Below are 16,261 nucleotides of genomic sequence, written 5' to 3'. Positions count from 1 at the left end.
TTATAGGCGTCTTCGCGTTATAGGCGTCTTCGCGTTATAGGTGTCTTCGCGTTATAGATGTCTTCTTCTGATTTGCGATTTATAAAGTAGGTAATTTGGCGATTAAAAGTCGAAATCTTCTTCACACTTAGCCTTGACGTCACTCTCAGAAGCTGCCCGCCTTATTCGTAATGTCAACGCATTACATCGCGGTACGATTTAGCGCAAATGGCAAATCATTTTCGATTTTCCTCAAATATGCCTAGTCGATGCATCCTTGGCGGTTGTGGTAATACAAAGCGAAATGTTTATGCAATTATTCCGATTAAGCTCACATTACACCAATGGCCGAAAGACCATAAGTTTGCCAGAAATGAGACGAGGTTGGTTCGAAATATCCGAGCGTGGATCGGGCCGACAAAATGTTCGCTTTTGTGCTCGGAACATTTTACAGAGCACTGTTATGAAACAAAAGAGATGCCTATATATCTCGTGGTTATCTGCCACGATTGAGAGAGGATGCCATCCCCACGATTAAGCAGAATAAATGGCAGTCGCTCATATCTGTAAGACTATTTCCACCCAGGTACCAGCACATGTGCACGGGCAATTTGAGTGGTGAATCAAGCACCTGTGTTGGCGTGCCGGCGACCGATCTCACCTAAACACAACCCTCCCACCTCCACTGGGGTGGGACATCAGAACGGACACGACACGGCATGACACGGTGCGACACGGCATGGACACAGCACTGAGGGACATTCCTATTTGCAACGAATTACAATCAATTTTCACAAGTTTCATCTTTTCAATGGATTCTCACTTTTACAAACCTTCATTTGGCTCTTTCGAACTATGCAGATGCAGCAGTGAGTTTTCTGGAAGTATTCTCAGCACCTCATCATCGTCCACCAAGCAGCCATCTTCAGTACGTATTTCCCATGGGCTGTTTCCAAATTTCACCTTCGCTAACAGGAAGAAATAAGATACAATTGGAAAAGTCAAGAAACAAACTTCATAATCAGATTATCATGCCATCAAAATATGGATCGATCTTTTTCTTTGCCAATCTGTACATGCGTTTTGAGGATCATGTACTTTGATGAAAAATAACAGTGGATTAACTTGTTAATAACCAAACCGGTTTTAAATTGTTCAAAATCAAATAAACATGATCCTGAAAATTTTGAGAAAGATTCTTCATGATGCACCAAACGTTTATATACATTTGGTGATGACCGTCACTAAACAAGAGTGTGCCTTGGTTTGAGAAGCCTGCAATACTCATACGTACTTTAACTGCAATGGATTTTCAACGGAATACTGAAGTCAATGACAACACCACTGGGCAGTAGGATGTCCCACTTACATGGTTTACAGCAAGAACAAGCACAATCATAGTCTTCAACAAGGTCTGTGCACTCACAGAGGGCAATCTCCTGACAGAAATATAATGGAGAAAGTTTTAGATATTCTCAAGAGATTGAAATAAGTCCTAAAAATGCTCGTTAATACCAAGAGCCATAAGGACAGAGCTGGGGGGGGGGGGGGGGGGGGGAGAAGTGGGGAGGAGAGGAGAGGTGGGGAGGAGGGCTACGATGCACCCATGGGTACTGGAATGGTTACGATGCACCCACCATCTCTTATCTTGCCCCATCCAAAACCTTGATCTTTTCTACCCCCGCTAATTCACCCCAGATCCACTTTTTTGAAATTCCAACTTCTTTCCTGGAAGTCCTTGCAGTGTCCATATGTTTTATACCTCTCCCACCTCTCCCCAAGCCCTCCCCCTCCCACAGATCTCTCGATGTCCCTGCTCTCAAATGTTGTGTTTGTGTGCTTCCCCATCTCTCCCCATCTTGTCTACCGCTCCCCTTATTATATGTTTTATGTGTCCGTTTGATTTTTTGTGCGATTAATGTTAGCTCTTTCACGAGTCTCGATCTTGTGTCCAAAAAAAAAAAAAAAAAAAAATCTGATTGGTCAAAGTTCAAGTATGATTGTAATGTTAGTCTTTGGGAAATGAAAGGTTGTGCTTGCCATGGAGGGTATTCAAAGTGCGTGAATAGAGAGCCCGAGCAATAGTCACATGGTGTTGCTCTTGCTATATGACACTGTGCCGGCAGTCACCCAAGACCCTCGCTACCACAGTCTTTAGTGGAGCATGAGCACATTTAGCAAAGTATATTTCCCATAAGTTCAGCATCACTATGTGGACATTGCCAGTGTCCCACTCACGGCATTTAAAAGCTGGAATTCATAAAGGCATCGATCTTGGGACTGAGCCTTTTCATTTTACGGTGTGATAGTATGGATCCGTTGTATTCTTTATTAGAGGCATTCTGCATCTGTAAGCTTTTGCAATGTTGGTGGTGATGCTCCCTGGCATTTATTTGCTCTGGCAATTCCCCTTTACAAGGAGAGACCTCTCTTTTGTGAAAATTTCAATTCACGGTTGCTTCTGAAAGACAGAAACTGTTGTGACCATTGATATTTTCTGCCCTTTTTGAATGAGAGTTCCTAATATGCCTCATACACCACAGTACAATGCAAATCCAAGCATTTACAATGCATGCTCATTTTTATGGCCTTCATTTCAATGTTGCATTGTTATCTGCTTTACAAATGCCTGCGCTCTAAAAAATAATGTATGGCATCAACCTAAAGTTGATCAAAGTATGCTAACAGCAGTGGAAAGCAAAGAGAAGCTGAGGTTTTGGACATTCACCATTTAATCGGAACAAAGGGATCCTAATTTACCTCATTTATTAACTCAACTGGACTATCGTCCAGTTGAGTTCATCACATACGTACTGAACCCTCCGGCGTCCGTCGTCTGTCGTCGTCTGTCGTCCGTTAACTTTTCGACGTTAACACTCCAGCGTCCACAAATATCAACCGATTCTGATCAAACTTGACATGCAGCATCCTTACCCCAAGGACCAGGTTGGTATTACATTTCAGCCAGATCCGTTGAAAAATGGCGGACTTAGGTGACCATTTTGTTTTTGGTCATGAAAACGACGTTAACACTCCAGCGTCCACAAATATTAACAGATTTTGATCAAACTTAGAATGTTTAACCCTTACCACACAAGGTAGGTTGCTATTGCATTCCAACCCGATCCGTCACAAAATGGCCGCCATAGGCCGCCATATTGTTTTCAGCTCCGAAACGACGTTAAAACTTTAACGTCCACAAATATTTATGGATTTTGATCAAACTTGGTGTGTGAGACTCTTACCACACAAGGTAGGTTGCTATCGCATGTCAACCCGATCTGTCACAAAATGGCCACCTACATTACATAACTATAATTCTGCAACATTGTTGCAAAGTGTAAAAATGTATCAATTGTAAAACAAGGACAAGTATAAGGATACAAGGACCTTAAAATTATTACACAAGGTTGTTGGCTTTTCATTTAAGTACAGACAACTGACCTAGTTTAAAGTTGTCCAGTCAGTTCAGTTGAGTTCTGCTTCCCTGGAAGCTCTAGTTTAGGTACATCGGACCCGAATTTTATCCAGCAAAAGGTTAATGCCCACAACTCCAAACTCCGTCTTGCTTCCAAAAGCAGCTAGCATACATCAATCATCATTCTATTGATTTCATCCATTGCTCTTCCCTGTTCGGTCTGGCATCAAGACTTACACGCAGCCCCCAAGATTCAGGACACAAAGCAAGATACTTACAAGATAAATACCACTAATACAGATAAATACAGAAATAAATACAGAAATACAGATAAATACAGAAATACAGATAAATACAGAAAGGATGATAGAAATGGCCCCTATGCACATCACTATGCATAACACATACACCTATCCATTACACTCCCTCCCACTATTGGCACAGATCTGATGACAGCCAGAGAGTAATGAGAAGTGGCAGGAAAAGGTAACAGTGCAGGGGAATAAAGAAGAAAACCATTTTCGGATGGGAGGTTACAGAGCCTCATACTCCTCGGACCCATATACCGTTGAAGCTGTCCATGCGTCACTCTGCGCAGTCCCCTCCAGTGCACCCATCCAGCACAGGCCCCTATTACAGGGCTCCGGGTGCTGTCATCACCAAGGCATAGCCCACAAACTACTTCCTTCTTTCACCCACGAATTGAGCCTCAGGTGAACCAAGGCTAAGGAGAGCTGAAGCAAAACTGAGACTCTCAATCTCTCAACTGTAAGTGCCGACACCCCACTCCAACTCCAACTGAGGCACTCCCCACCCCCTCCACTACCTACCCAACTCCCCCAACCCTCATGCCCTACCTATAAAAGGCTCAGGTGAGACACAACTCACCTGGACGAATGGCCCTCCGAGTTTGTATGGGTTTAAGAGGCTAAATACACTGCCCCAGGGGATGCAGAACTGTGGGCAAAATAAAATAACAATAAGCATAAACGGGAGGTGTGGAAACGTGGAAACCAGATCCATCGGATGTATGGTCTCCTAAGTTAAATCTACACATAATCCCTTCATTATAGTTTGTCCAGGTGCACAAGCGATGTATGTAGGCATGGCAATTGGCAATATGTATGATAGTCATGAATACAAAGACAGTCGTTGGGAGGAGAGGAGATCCTACTCCTTCCCATACATGCTTCAATAGTTTTGCATAACATGCACAGTGAAGCACCTAGTCGCTGCATCCTTCTGAGCTTGTGTTCTTTCCGATCAGTACATGGCTGATTTTGTTTATTTTTCCAATATCGAAGATATAGTAAAAGTTTGTGATGTGATGGAAAGTTTACCATTCAGCATATGTACAAGGAAATTGTATTTGTGAGAACAGTGCCTCTTTTTATTCGCAAGTAACCTGACAAAATTTAGCACCAATGTGACCAAACTCTGATTTGCATTGATCTCCAGTGTACCAAGTATTGGGATTCCCATTTTAATCGATATCAAACATTACATCTATTGCTCAAAAGAAGAGACAAAAAACTTGGCACGAATTAACTTATTAACAGTGAACTTGGATATGGATTTTGAAGAAATGCGCACACACACACACACACACACACACACACACACACACACACACACACACACACACACACACACACACACACACACACACACACACACACACACACACAAACACACACACACACACACACACACACACACACGTAGCTTCACTACTTCCAATTTCCAATGTTGGGATTCAGTGCTTCAGGACGTCCTGTGTGCCTGTGCACAAGCTACCGAAACACTGTCAAAAATGTCGTCACACTAAAAACAAGTGTCAACAAATAAATTGGATTTTAATACTGAGAAAATAAATCACTGACAATAAGGCTCAGTAACTGTAAATATGTACAGTAAACAAGCATTCTGAGTATTGCGCTGCAATACATGTCCCCTACGGAAGTTCAAAATGCCATAACTTTGTCAAAAATGATCGAATATGCAAATTTATGCACGGTTGATGCTGGTTTTCAAACTTGATCTGAGGTATGCTGAGACACGTGTGTCACACCTCGCCTCGTTGATAAGCCCGCAAGGTCACTCCGTGGAGCAGCCTGCATGTATTGCACTGTGTGAATTATATAATTTATTACCAACTCACGTAATACTGAGGTATTAGCGATTCAAGAGATATCCATTTAAAAAATATTTTCGTTTAATTAATGATATCTGCCAAACCACGGGCCCTATCGCAAATTCCAAAAGGACATTTTAGTAGACTGACATGCTGAACAGATCTGTGAAGTTTCCCCTCGATTGGATCAAAAATGAGGGAGGGGCTCGGTTTTAAAGGTTCATGCTTAAAAACGTCATAACTCTGAAACCATGTGACGCATGACGTCATGCTCGCTGACTTTTTTTGTTCGTCATGGGTATGCGATTCTGCCTGCAAAGTTTGGCCTCGATCTGTTCAGCCATTGCAGAGAAAAAGGGGTTTTCGTGTTTTCACGAAAAACAATATGGCGGCCGAACCACGTGACCAGTGACGTCATAATTACCATTAAAATATTCTACAGAACGAGTCCCCCCTACGGTGAAAATTTGATCTCAATCGGTCCTATTATTGCAGAGAAAATCTTTTTTAAAGGAAATTAAAACTTAAAATGGCACTGAGTTAAGGATCATCAGAATTATCAGAATTCCCAAAGTTCAAAGTGCCATAACTTTGTCAAAAATGATCGAAACGTCGTGAAGTTCGAACCTGATCTGTAACTTATCATGAGGAACCCATGTGCCAAGTTTGAAATCATTAGAATTAAGCGTTTAGAAAAAATGTCCGGAAAACTGTTTTTTGCATGACGGACTGACGGACTGACGACGGAGGGACGGAGTGCAAACCTATAGTCCCCTTCGGTGTACACCGGTAGGGGACTAATAATACATTGTACTGTGTAATGGATGAGTCTTTTTTGAAGCAGCGATTTAATGTAAAAACAAGAAGTTTTTGATTGATCAAAGCCTTATAAGCTAAAAGAAACAGTGGCTTTCAAATTTATATATTTTGCAGAATGCCAAGTGAGAGGTACAAAAAAAAAGTACCGTCTCAGCCATAAAAAAACGACAAGTTCAATGAAAACAATTACAAACCCAACATGTTCAACCTTCTGCATTCTAATAACCTGCACATGCACCTCCAAATGGCAAAACCACACAATTACAAACCTTTTTGCTCCAACTCCTCCATTGTGGAAGCGACAATAAGCACCCCTTTCTCTCCAAGCTTTATCCTCAAAAGTGGCATTTTTCAGTTTGAATCCTGAAATAAATCCATAAAAATGCATTCAAAACTAGAGAGTTCATAGAACACGATACCCCACGCAGTGTTCCAGTCTATACTTCAATTTTAATAAAATGACGATCTTAAAGATCGTTGAAAAAAAATCCGGAAGTTTTGCGCTATTGAAGCAGTCTCTTACCCTTATACACCACCTTATACACCATCCTATATGTATATAACATGTGCAAGCAGTGCTCGTGCAAGGGTATTTGGCGCCATCGGCGAACGTTCAGCTTTGCGCCACTCTCCCCCCTCTTGAGTCAATATCAACTCTGGAAAATGCATATTGTGCACTAGTATGAACAAAACTTCCACATTTATAATTCCAGATTTATTTTACACGCAAAAGGCGAATCTGATGTTGATTGTATATTTTCATTGTTCTACACTTTTCACAGGACATGTACATTAAGAACGCACTTTATAATGTGTAATATGGATCATGTGATGTCATACTATGTGTTCCTGCAACAAAGTTAATCATTATAATTGAGAATAAATTATATTCCCTCCTAAATGGGTTTACTAAATGTATAAACAATTAGTTCCTTCAGGTGAATGTTTGGTGAAATTTCATGTTATATTGACAAGGTGGACACCAAACAAGTGTTTGTCGCATCATTGAGGAACAAATGTATGTTTTGATCAACTTTAGCTTGGAAAAGCTTCGCTCACCATTAGCCACATAAACAGGAATGGAAAATGAAGAGGATGCGGAGAATAATAAATGTGATGAGGACATTTTCTGTGGTTATTTTTTTTACAAACAAAGTTCAAAACATCTTGGGGTCATGCCAACTTTGGAAGTCGTCTTGCAATGGCTCGCAATTCACTTGCCGTCCCCAACAAATTCTTACACCGAAGGAGGGAGTTATCTGGTTTTCTCTCCTCCAGATAACTCCGCTGCTTCACTTTTTTTAACCTTGCGATTGCACAATTTGTTCTCCCCCAGGCTGCTTGAAGCCATGACACACCTACCATTACTAGCAGTTTTCAGGTGGCGTTCATGGTTCTACAAGCCTGGTGTTGGATTAAGCAGTTAGGGTGCCGGCTTGGGATCCGAGGATCCTGGGTTCGAATCCCGGTCCTTCGCTGAATTAACACCAGGGGGGATGACTCAGCCTGTCATCCTTCCGAGGTCGGCAAATTGAGTACCAGTTCATTGGTAATTCCCTGTGTGTCGCAAGAGGCGACCAACAGGGTTGGCGGCAGGAAGGGCATCTGGCCATAAAACATTGCTTCAAAAAAGGGGCCCATGGTGCCCGAAAAAGGCCAACCCCTGTGGGGGAAATGGCATCTAAAGGTGGTTCTAAAGGTGGTTCGTTCATGGTTCTTCAACAAAGGGACTAACACAGGATGGCTGAAATCCCTAGATCTACATGTACGCACACTCGCCCCCAAGCTGCCTAGCATGGGTTGGAATCCTGGCCCAGCTATAAACTGCCATCCGAGTGTTTCCCAGGCATGGTGATTCTTCACTGTGTGCAACATCCATCATAGAGGTTAAACGAGCATCCCGAAGAGAAGGCGAGCTATCGCCGGCACAATTCTTGCCCAAACCAGTCGAGGGCACTGCATCAGCAGCACAGCCGATGATTTGAAGAAGGCTAATGTTATTGACAGTCACAACTATGATACAGTGCATTCAGAAAGTATTCAGACCCTTTCACTTTTTTCACATTTTGTTATGTTGCAGCCTTATGCTGAAATCGTTTAAATTCCTTTTTTCCCTCATCAATCTACACTCAATACCCCATAATGACAAAGAGAAAACACTGCATCAGCAGCACAGCCGATGATTTGATGAATGTGATTTGTGTTCTGCAGTGTTCAATGATATATTTAAATTTAAACAAAGGTTTGAAGAGGTTTAAAGGCATATACATAAATTAATTCCGCTTTCACCGCCATTTTCCACAGTATCTAATGCATCACCCTATCTACCATCCTACATTAGTTATTCATGCCTGTTGTTTTTGTCCTTCATGACGTCCTTAAAAACTAAGTTTCCTGTTTGGAATGATTTTCAATTGTGTTTGACTGCCAGGCGTGCAGATGAAGAAAAATATTACCTCACTCCTCTCTGTGCATGTGCAATCAGGAAAAGGTAAGAGCCAAAGTACGGTAAAATGGCAAACTTGTCTTCCAATTCGTGTTCTGATTTGTGTTCATTCAATTTAAATAAGTTGTTCCTCAATCATAAACTGATAAAACGGACAGACAGACATGAACCAATTGCTTAACCCTGCTCGTCGCTTCGTGTGTGTGGGGGTAAATATGGCACCATTTAGGGGGGAGAGAGAAAGAAAAAAAAAACGTGCTTTTAAAATAATCTCTCTGTCTGTCTATGTCCCTCTCTATTTCTCGCCTTCTCTCTCTTTCTTTAGTTCTTTCTCTCTCTCTCTCTCTCTCTCTCTCTCTCTCCCGCCCTCTCTCTCTCTCGCCCTCTCCCTCTCTCTCTCCCTCTCTCGCCCTCTCTCTCTCTCGCCCCCTCTCTCTCTCGCCCTCTCTCTCGCCCTCTCTCTCGCCCTCTCTCTCTCTCTCTCTCTCTCGCGCCCTCTCTCTCGCTCACCCTCTCCCTCTCTCTCGCCCTCTCCCTCTCTCGCCCTCTCCCTCTCTCGCCCTCTCCCTCTCTCGCCCTCTCCCTCTCTCGCCATCTCCCTCTCTCGCCCTCTCCCTCTCTCGCCCTCTCCCTCTCTCGCCCTCTCCCTCTCTCGCCCTCTCCCTCTCTCGCCCTCTCCCGCCCTCTCCCTCTCTCGCCCTCTCCCTCTCTCGCCCTCTCTCGCCCTCTCCCTCTCTCGCCCTCTCCCTCTCCATCCATTTCCTTGCTTCTTGTGTCTTCCAAATGCACCGTCCACTCATTACTTTTCTACACTCCATCACCTCGCTCTTCCACAAGCGTACATTGCACACAAAACTAAAACAGCACTTGGTAGAGAGCAAACCATTGCCAGGTTGAACAGCTTACGTTTTGTATCCCACTGATTGGTCATATCTGGATTCGGACTGAAATCAAATATAATCAGCTTGTTCTTGTCAATTACCAAACTCATCCACCAAGTTTTGTCCTAAGTCGTCCACAACATTTTGAAATATATTTTTCGTTTTTGGCCCTATCACTCAATGATGAAGAATCACTTTGTAATTTTTTTAAAACCCGTATCCAGATCCGGATTAGAATCTTCACCAAAATTGAAGCAATTCTTCCTTGGAACACACCCAACCTGTCCACCAAGTTTAATGCGAATCCGTCCACAACCTTTTGAGATATCGTGCTATCTATATATATATAAAACACAGTTTGTGTGTGTGTGTGTAATGTTACCGATAGACTCCTAAACGGAGAGGCTCACGTACTTGATATTTGGCACAGACATGGCCATTGACCCTGGGAAGGACATGGCCTACCTAAAAATATTTGACGAGATCCATATTTTTTATTCATATTTACCTCAGCGCATTTCAGCGAGGAACATTATACACGGAATCTCAGCCGGTGCCAGAGCAGCTCGCTGATTCGCTCAGATCGATCACGTGATGTTCCATTCTTTGCCGCCAAACCATTGAACGGAAAATATATCGAATCAATGACCATTGCCATTCACACCACATAGGTGGAGAAGCAGCTACCGGGCGCCATCCTGGTTGGCACTCGATGCTGGGCGATGGTGATTTCCGTCACACGTTTGCACGTAATTCAGAGCGAAAAGCGATTGCGTTTTTTCACCTTTTGTGTGATCGTGTTTTGTGTCGATTTTGTGCGATATGAATTAAACGTCTTTGAAACAGCTGTGAAACGTCTTTCCACAACCCTTCCGTAACCGATTGGAGCAGTTTATTGCTGCTCAAAATGGCATTTTAGCAATTGTCTGGCTTTTAAAATCTGGGACACGTTCAAAACAAACGAGATCCGCGAAGCGAGTCGGTCGAGTCGTGCTAACCAAGATGGCGACACGGCGGCTACACTTTTCACGGAGTATAAGCGTTCTATATATTTTCAATTCAGTGCGCCAGACTCGCTCATGTACTTGATTTGTGGCATAGACATGGCCATTGGGCCTTCACGGTGTAATTTGTGCGAGGTTTTTGTCCGAGTGAGCTCGAGTCGAGAGGGCGAATGTACGGGTCTCCCTTCCCCCGCCCGGCAACGCCGGTACTGGAGGGCGTCACAGGATCGGTGAGTCTCCAAAATCCGCTTCGTGCTGTTGTCGCGAAGATGCTGGACGATGTCGCGATTGTTGTGCTGCTCTCCTCCCATGAGAACTGCAACGTCATTGTTGACTGGCCCTCCCCTTCCTCCCCTCCCCCCTGTCCCTCCCCTTCCCCCTCTCCCTCCCCTCCCCTCCCCTTCCCCCTACCTCCTCCCCCTTCCCCCACCTCCCCCCTCCACTCCCCTCCTCCCCTCCTCCCCTCCTCCTCCCTCCCCTCCCCCCTCCCCTCCCCTCTCCCCTCCATCCTCCCCCTCCCCCCTATCCCTGCCCTCCCCCCTCCATCCTCCCCTTCCCCCTCCACCCTACCCCCTCCACCTTACCCCCTCCCCTTTCCCCCTTACCCTCCCCCCTCCCCCACCTCCCCCCCCCTCCTCCCCCCCGTTCCCCTCCCATCCCCTCCCCCCTCCCCCCGTTTCCCTCCCCTCCCCCGTCCGGCAATGCCGGGTACTTCTGCTAGTATATCATATTTTGCCCTATCTCTCAATGGTGAAGAATCACTTCAAAAATTTTTCGGATCCATATCTGGATCTTCACCAAAATTTTATAATTTCATCCTTGTCACATACCAAAGCTTTCCACCAAATTTTAGCCAAATCTGTCTACAACTTTTTGAGATATCCTGTTCACAGCCAGACAGACAGGGGTGAAAATATAAACACCATCCACCTTCGGTGGCGGAGGTAAAAACGTCTTACTTATTTCACATACAAACAAAAGTAGTAGAAGTTTAATTTTTTACATAGTAAAATGAGTTCAGCTGAGGCTATTTATTCCTGATACATGAAACACTGCAACCAATGTCCACAAAAGCAGACTTTTTGGAATTCCACCTGCATTTTCCATCCAATCATCATGCACCTATGTTTTTGTTTTTTTAATATCCATGTGTAAGCACTCCTATGTTGAAGGTTTTGTGTCAATTGCTCAAGCGGTTGATTGAGGAAACAAATTTGAAAGCGAATAAAGGTGAAAAGTGAGGAAGGAAGAAAAAAAAGTGAGGGCCTCGGCCGACGTTCCACAACACAGTCAAGGATGGTTGTGGATGCCTATTACTAGTGTAAGGTTAACTCAGACATCATCTATCTACATGTTACAAAAGTCAAATGCAGAATTATTTTGCCAATATGTTCTATATTTTACTTACAGTGCATTCAGAAAGTATTCCGACCCTTTCACTTGTTTCACATTTTGTTATGTTGCAGCCTAATGCTGAAATCGTTTAAATTCATTTTTTCCCTCATCAATCTACACTTAATACCCTATAATGACAAAGAGAAAACAGGATTTTAGAAAGTTTTGCAAATTTATTAAAAAGAAAAAAACTGAAATATCACATTGACATAAGTATTCAGACCCTTAACTCAGTACTTAGTTGAAGCACCTTTGGCAGCGATTACAGCCTCGAATCTTCTTGGGTATGACGCGACAAGCTTTGCACACCTGGATTTGGGGATTTTCTGCCATTCTTCTCTGCAGATCCTGTCAAGCTCTGTCAGGTTGGATGGGGACCCTTGGTGGACAGCCATTTTCAGGTCTCCCCAGAGATGTTCGATTGGGTTCAAGTCAGGGCTTTGGCTGGGCCACTCAAGGACCTTCATAGAGTTGTCCCTAAACCACTCCTACGTTTTCTTGGCTGTGTGCTTAGGGTCATTGTCCTGTTGGAAGGTGAACCTTTGGCCCGGTCTGAGGTCCTGAGCGCTGTTTCAGGTTTTCATTAAGGATATCTCTGTACTTTGCTCCGTTCATTGTTCCCTCAACCCTGACCAGTCCCCCAGTCCCTGCTGCTGAAAAACACCCCCACAGCATGATGCTGCCACCACCATGCTTTACCGTTGGGATGGTATTGGGCAGGTGATGAGCGGTGCCTGGTTTCCTCCAGACATGATGCTTAGAATTTAGGCAAAACAGTTCAATCTTAGCTTCCTCAGACCACAGAATCTTGTTTCTCACAGTCTGAGAGTCCTGTAGGTGCTTTTTTTGCAAACTTCAAGCGGGCTTTCATGTGTCTTTCATGTGTCTTTCACTGAGGAGAGGCTTCCGTCTGGTGACTCTGCCATTAAGCCCAGATCGGTGGAGTGTTGCAGTGATGGTTGTCCTTCTAGAAGTTTCTCCCATCTCCACACAGCGATCTCTGAAGCTCAGCCAGAGTGACCATCGGGTTCTTGGTCACCTCTCTTATCAAGGCCCTTCTCCCCCGATTGCTCAGTTTGGCCGGGCGGCCAGCTCGGGGAAGAGTCCTGTTTGTTCCAAACTTCTTCCACTTTTTTTTATTTTTTATTTTTTTTGTACACTGAATCGAGGCTCGTGAAAGAGCTAACATTTACTTCACAAACAAATCAACCAGACAAACAAAATATAGAAAAAGAGGGAGCGGAAAACAAGATGGGGAGAGAAGGGGAACCACACAAACACAACATTTGAGAGCAGGAAGATGTGTGGAAGGGAGAGGGCTTGGGGGGAGGAGGCGTGGGAAGGGGGGGGGGGAGGGAGAAGTATAAAACACAAGGACACCAAGGACTTCCAGGACAGAAGTTGGTATTTCAAAAAAGTGGAATTGGGGTGAAATTAGCGGGGGTAGAAAAGATCAAGGTTTTGGATGGGGGAAGATAAGAGATGGTGGTGAACAGCTGTTTTAAAGACCTGGAGGGTGGAGTGGGATTGAAGAGAGTGAGGGAGTTTGTTCCAGAGGCGGGAGAGAAGAGGAATGAAGGAGTGAAGGTGAGCAGAGAGTCTTGATTTTGGCAGTTTGACCATAAGAGGGTTGCAGGCAGATCTTGCGCGACCTGTAGGAATATTTGCGGGACAGAGCCCAGAGAGAGCTGGGGGGGGGGGGGCAAGGCCAGAGAGGAGTCGGGAGAAGACGGAAAGACCACCAACCTGCCTGCGGTGAGTGAGTGAGAGGCCCTTGGAGTTAGCTTCATCGTGGGAGATTCCAATGATTCTGAATGCTTTGGTTTCAACAGCGTGAAGACGAGCTAGGTGTGAGGCGGGAGCACCAGCCCAGAGGGGAGAGCAGTATTCCATTGAGCTGCGGATGAAAGCCTTGTATGTGGTGAGGAGCTCAGGTGTGCCAAGGAAGGACTTCGCACGACGGAGGATGCCCAGTCGGCGACTGGCTTTGGAGGCCAGATTTGAAATGTGGTTTTCCCAGGAAAGATCATGGCAGATAGTGAGACCCAAAAGCTTGAGTGACAGAACTTTTTGGAGAGGATTATTCAGAAAGTGGATGGGAGGGTTGTCCAGTCGGTCTTTTCGGAGAGACATCGTAAGAGTGTGAGATTTGTCAGGATTGAAAGACATGTTCCACTTGTTTGCCTAGTCTGTGATTTTGTCCAGGTCTGCAGAGAGTGAGGAGGCTGCAGACTGCCGATCTGAGGGATGAAGAATGGAGCGACAGAGAGTAGAGTCATCAGCAAAGAGATACAGAGGATTTTCAAGAGAGTCAGAGAGATCATTGATGAAGACCAGAAAAAGCACAGGGCCCAGAACACTGCCTTGTGGAACTCCAGCCTGAACAGGAAGAGGAGATGAGAGAAACCCATTCAGGGCCACACGTTGACTACGACTAGAGAGGAAGTCCGCCAGCCATGCGTGGAGATTTCCATGGATACCAAAAGAGGAGAGTTTGGTGAGCAGAGCGGGGTGCCAGACCGTATCGAAGGCACGTGATATGTCAAGGGAGACTGCTCTAATTTCCTGTTTGGCATTGAGGACCTCCTTCCATTGTTGAGAAAGCAGAAGCAGCATGTCCAGAGTAGAGTGTCCAGGTCTGAAACCAAATTGATGATCAGAGATCAAGCCATTGGAGAAGAGGAAAGATTTCATATCTGAAGCAATGATGGATTCCATGACTTTGCTGATAATTGGGAGAAGGCTGATTGGTCTGTAGTTGCTGGGATCTGAAGCGGTGATGTTGGCAGATTTCCAAGCAGATGGAAGATGACCTTGAGCAAAAGAGAGGGTGAAGAGAACAGAGAGAGGGAGTGAAAGAGCGGAAGAACAGGATTTTAGGACCCGTGGGCTGATGCCGTCAGGTCCAGTTGCAGAATCCGAGTCGAGGGTTGACAGAAACTTTTCCACCTTGTCAGGAGGGAAGGACACAGAGTCCAGGAGCAGCTGGGTACGACTGGGTACGGTGGGTACAGAGAGGGATGGGTTTGGGACACACGATTTAGAGGCAAACACAGAGTTGAGGCATTCAGCTTTTTCACGTGCGGAGTCAGCCGTGTGGCCATTTGAGGTGAGGGAGGGGATGGAGGGGGAACAAACACCAGAAACAGATTTGACCAGACGCCACCAGGATTTGGAAGAGGGAGACAGATAAGAGAGTTCGGTCCTGAGAACGGAGAGATATTGTTTCCTGGCTCTCCTGAGGGTGGACACACACTTGTTTCGGGCTTTGTGAAAGGAAATGAGATTTCCTTCCGTTGGATTTGCTTTCCAGGAGACGAAAGCAAGTTGTTTCTGGGCAATAGCCTCACCACAAGATTCCGTGTACCATGGACGGGAGGAAGGGTATGACAACAGAAGACGAGATGGGATAAATCTGTGCATGAGAGAGAGCAGTTTGCTTTGGAAGAATTCCCAGGAAGAATTTATGTCAGAGGCAGTAGAGATGGGAGACCAGTCCAGATGATGGATGGCTGCTTGAAGACCGTGCCAGTTGGCCTGAGTGAAATGCCAGACTCGTCGATGCTGAGGAGGCTCTCTGAGAATGGTCAGAGAGATGTCCACTTTAACAAGCACATGATCAGAAGAGCCGATTGGAGCAGAAGAAGAGCAGCAGACATTTTCAGGGAAGTTAGTCATAACCAAGTCCAGAAGAGAAGATGCTCCATTGACTGAAATCCGGGTCGGGAAATTGACAGATTGTGTCAGTCCCAGTGGGTCACAGAAGTTCTTTGCTGAAGAGCCATGGCTGGTGAGAGAGGTACCCACACCCAGCCAACTGGCATGGTGACAGTTGAAATCACCACATATGAGGAAGAGAGAGTTGGGATGGGTAGATAGAAGGTGGTCCATATTCTCAGACAGCGAGATGTAGATGGAGTCATCACTGTTTGGTGGACGGTACAACACACATATGAACAAAAGGTGGGAGCGAAGGGGAAGCCGTAGCCAAAGGTATTCCTGGGGGTGAGGTGGAGAGAGGGCAGTGCAGGGCGAGTGAGGAAGAGAGTTTTTTATAAAGATAGCAACCCCACCTCCAGGACGAGGCTCAGGTCTATCATACCGGAGGAGGGAGTAACCTGGGAGATATACCAAGGAATCAGAGACATCATGAAGAAGGAAAGTTTTTGTTAAGCAGATCACGTC

The 16,261-nt window shown here is 45.1% G+C and overlaps 1 protein-coding gene across 2 annotated transcripts in view; it reads right to left on the bottom strand.

Annotated features, from left to right (window-relative positions):
• Nucleotides 1-7,005, bottom strand: part of LOC137431564 (uncharacterized) — a 61,500-nt gene extending 54,495 nt beyond the window's left edge. For both annotated transcript variants that reach the window (XM_078780764.1, XM_078780771.1), the window contains exons 1-3: nucleotides 6,874-7,005; nucleotides 6,620-6,713; nucleotides 813-947 (exon numbers count right to left, since the gene is read on the bottom strand). In XM_078780764.1, the coding sequence (XP_078636890.1) occupies nucleotides 813-947; nucleotides 6,620-6,698 (214 nt within the window). In that variant the 5' untranslated portion in view covers nucleotides 6,699-6,713; nucleotides 6,874-7,005. The remainder of the gene's footprint in view (nucleotides 1-812; nucleotides 948-6,619; nucleotides 6,714-6,873) is intronic.
• Nucleotides 7,006-16,261: the final 9,256 nt, after the last annotated feature.

This window comes from Myxine glutinosa, chromosome 1 (assembly GCF_964187855.1).
Source record: "Myxine glutinosa chromosome 1, kmMyxGlut1.1, whole genome shotgun sequence".
NCBI classification, from domain to species: domain Eukaryota; kingdom Metazoa; phylum Chordata; class Myxini; order Myxiniformes; family Myxinidae; genus Myxine; species Myxine glutinosa.
This window is presented reverse-complemented; position numbering and strand designations above follow the sequence as displayed.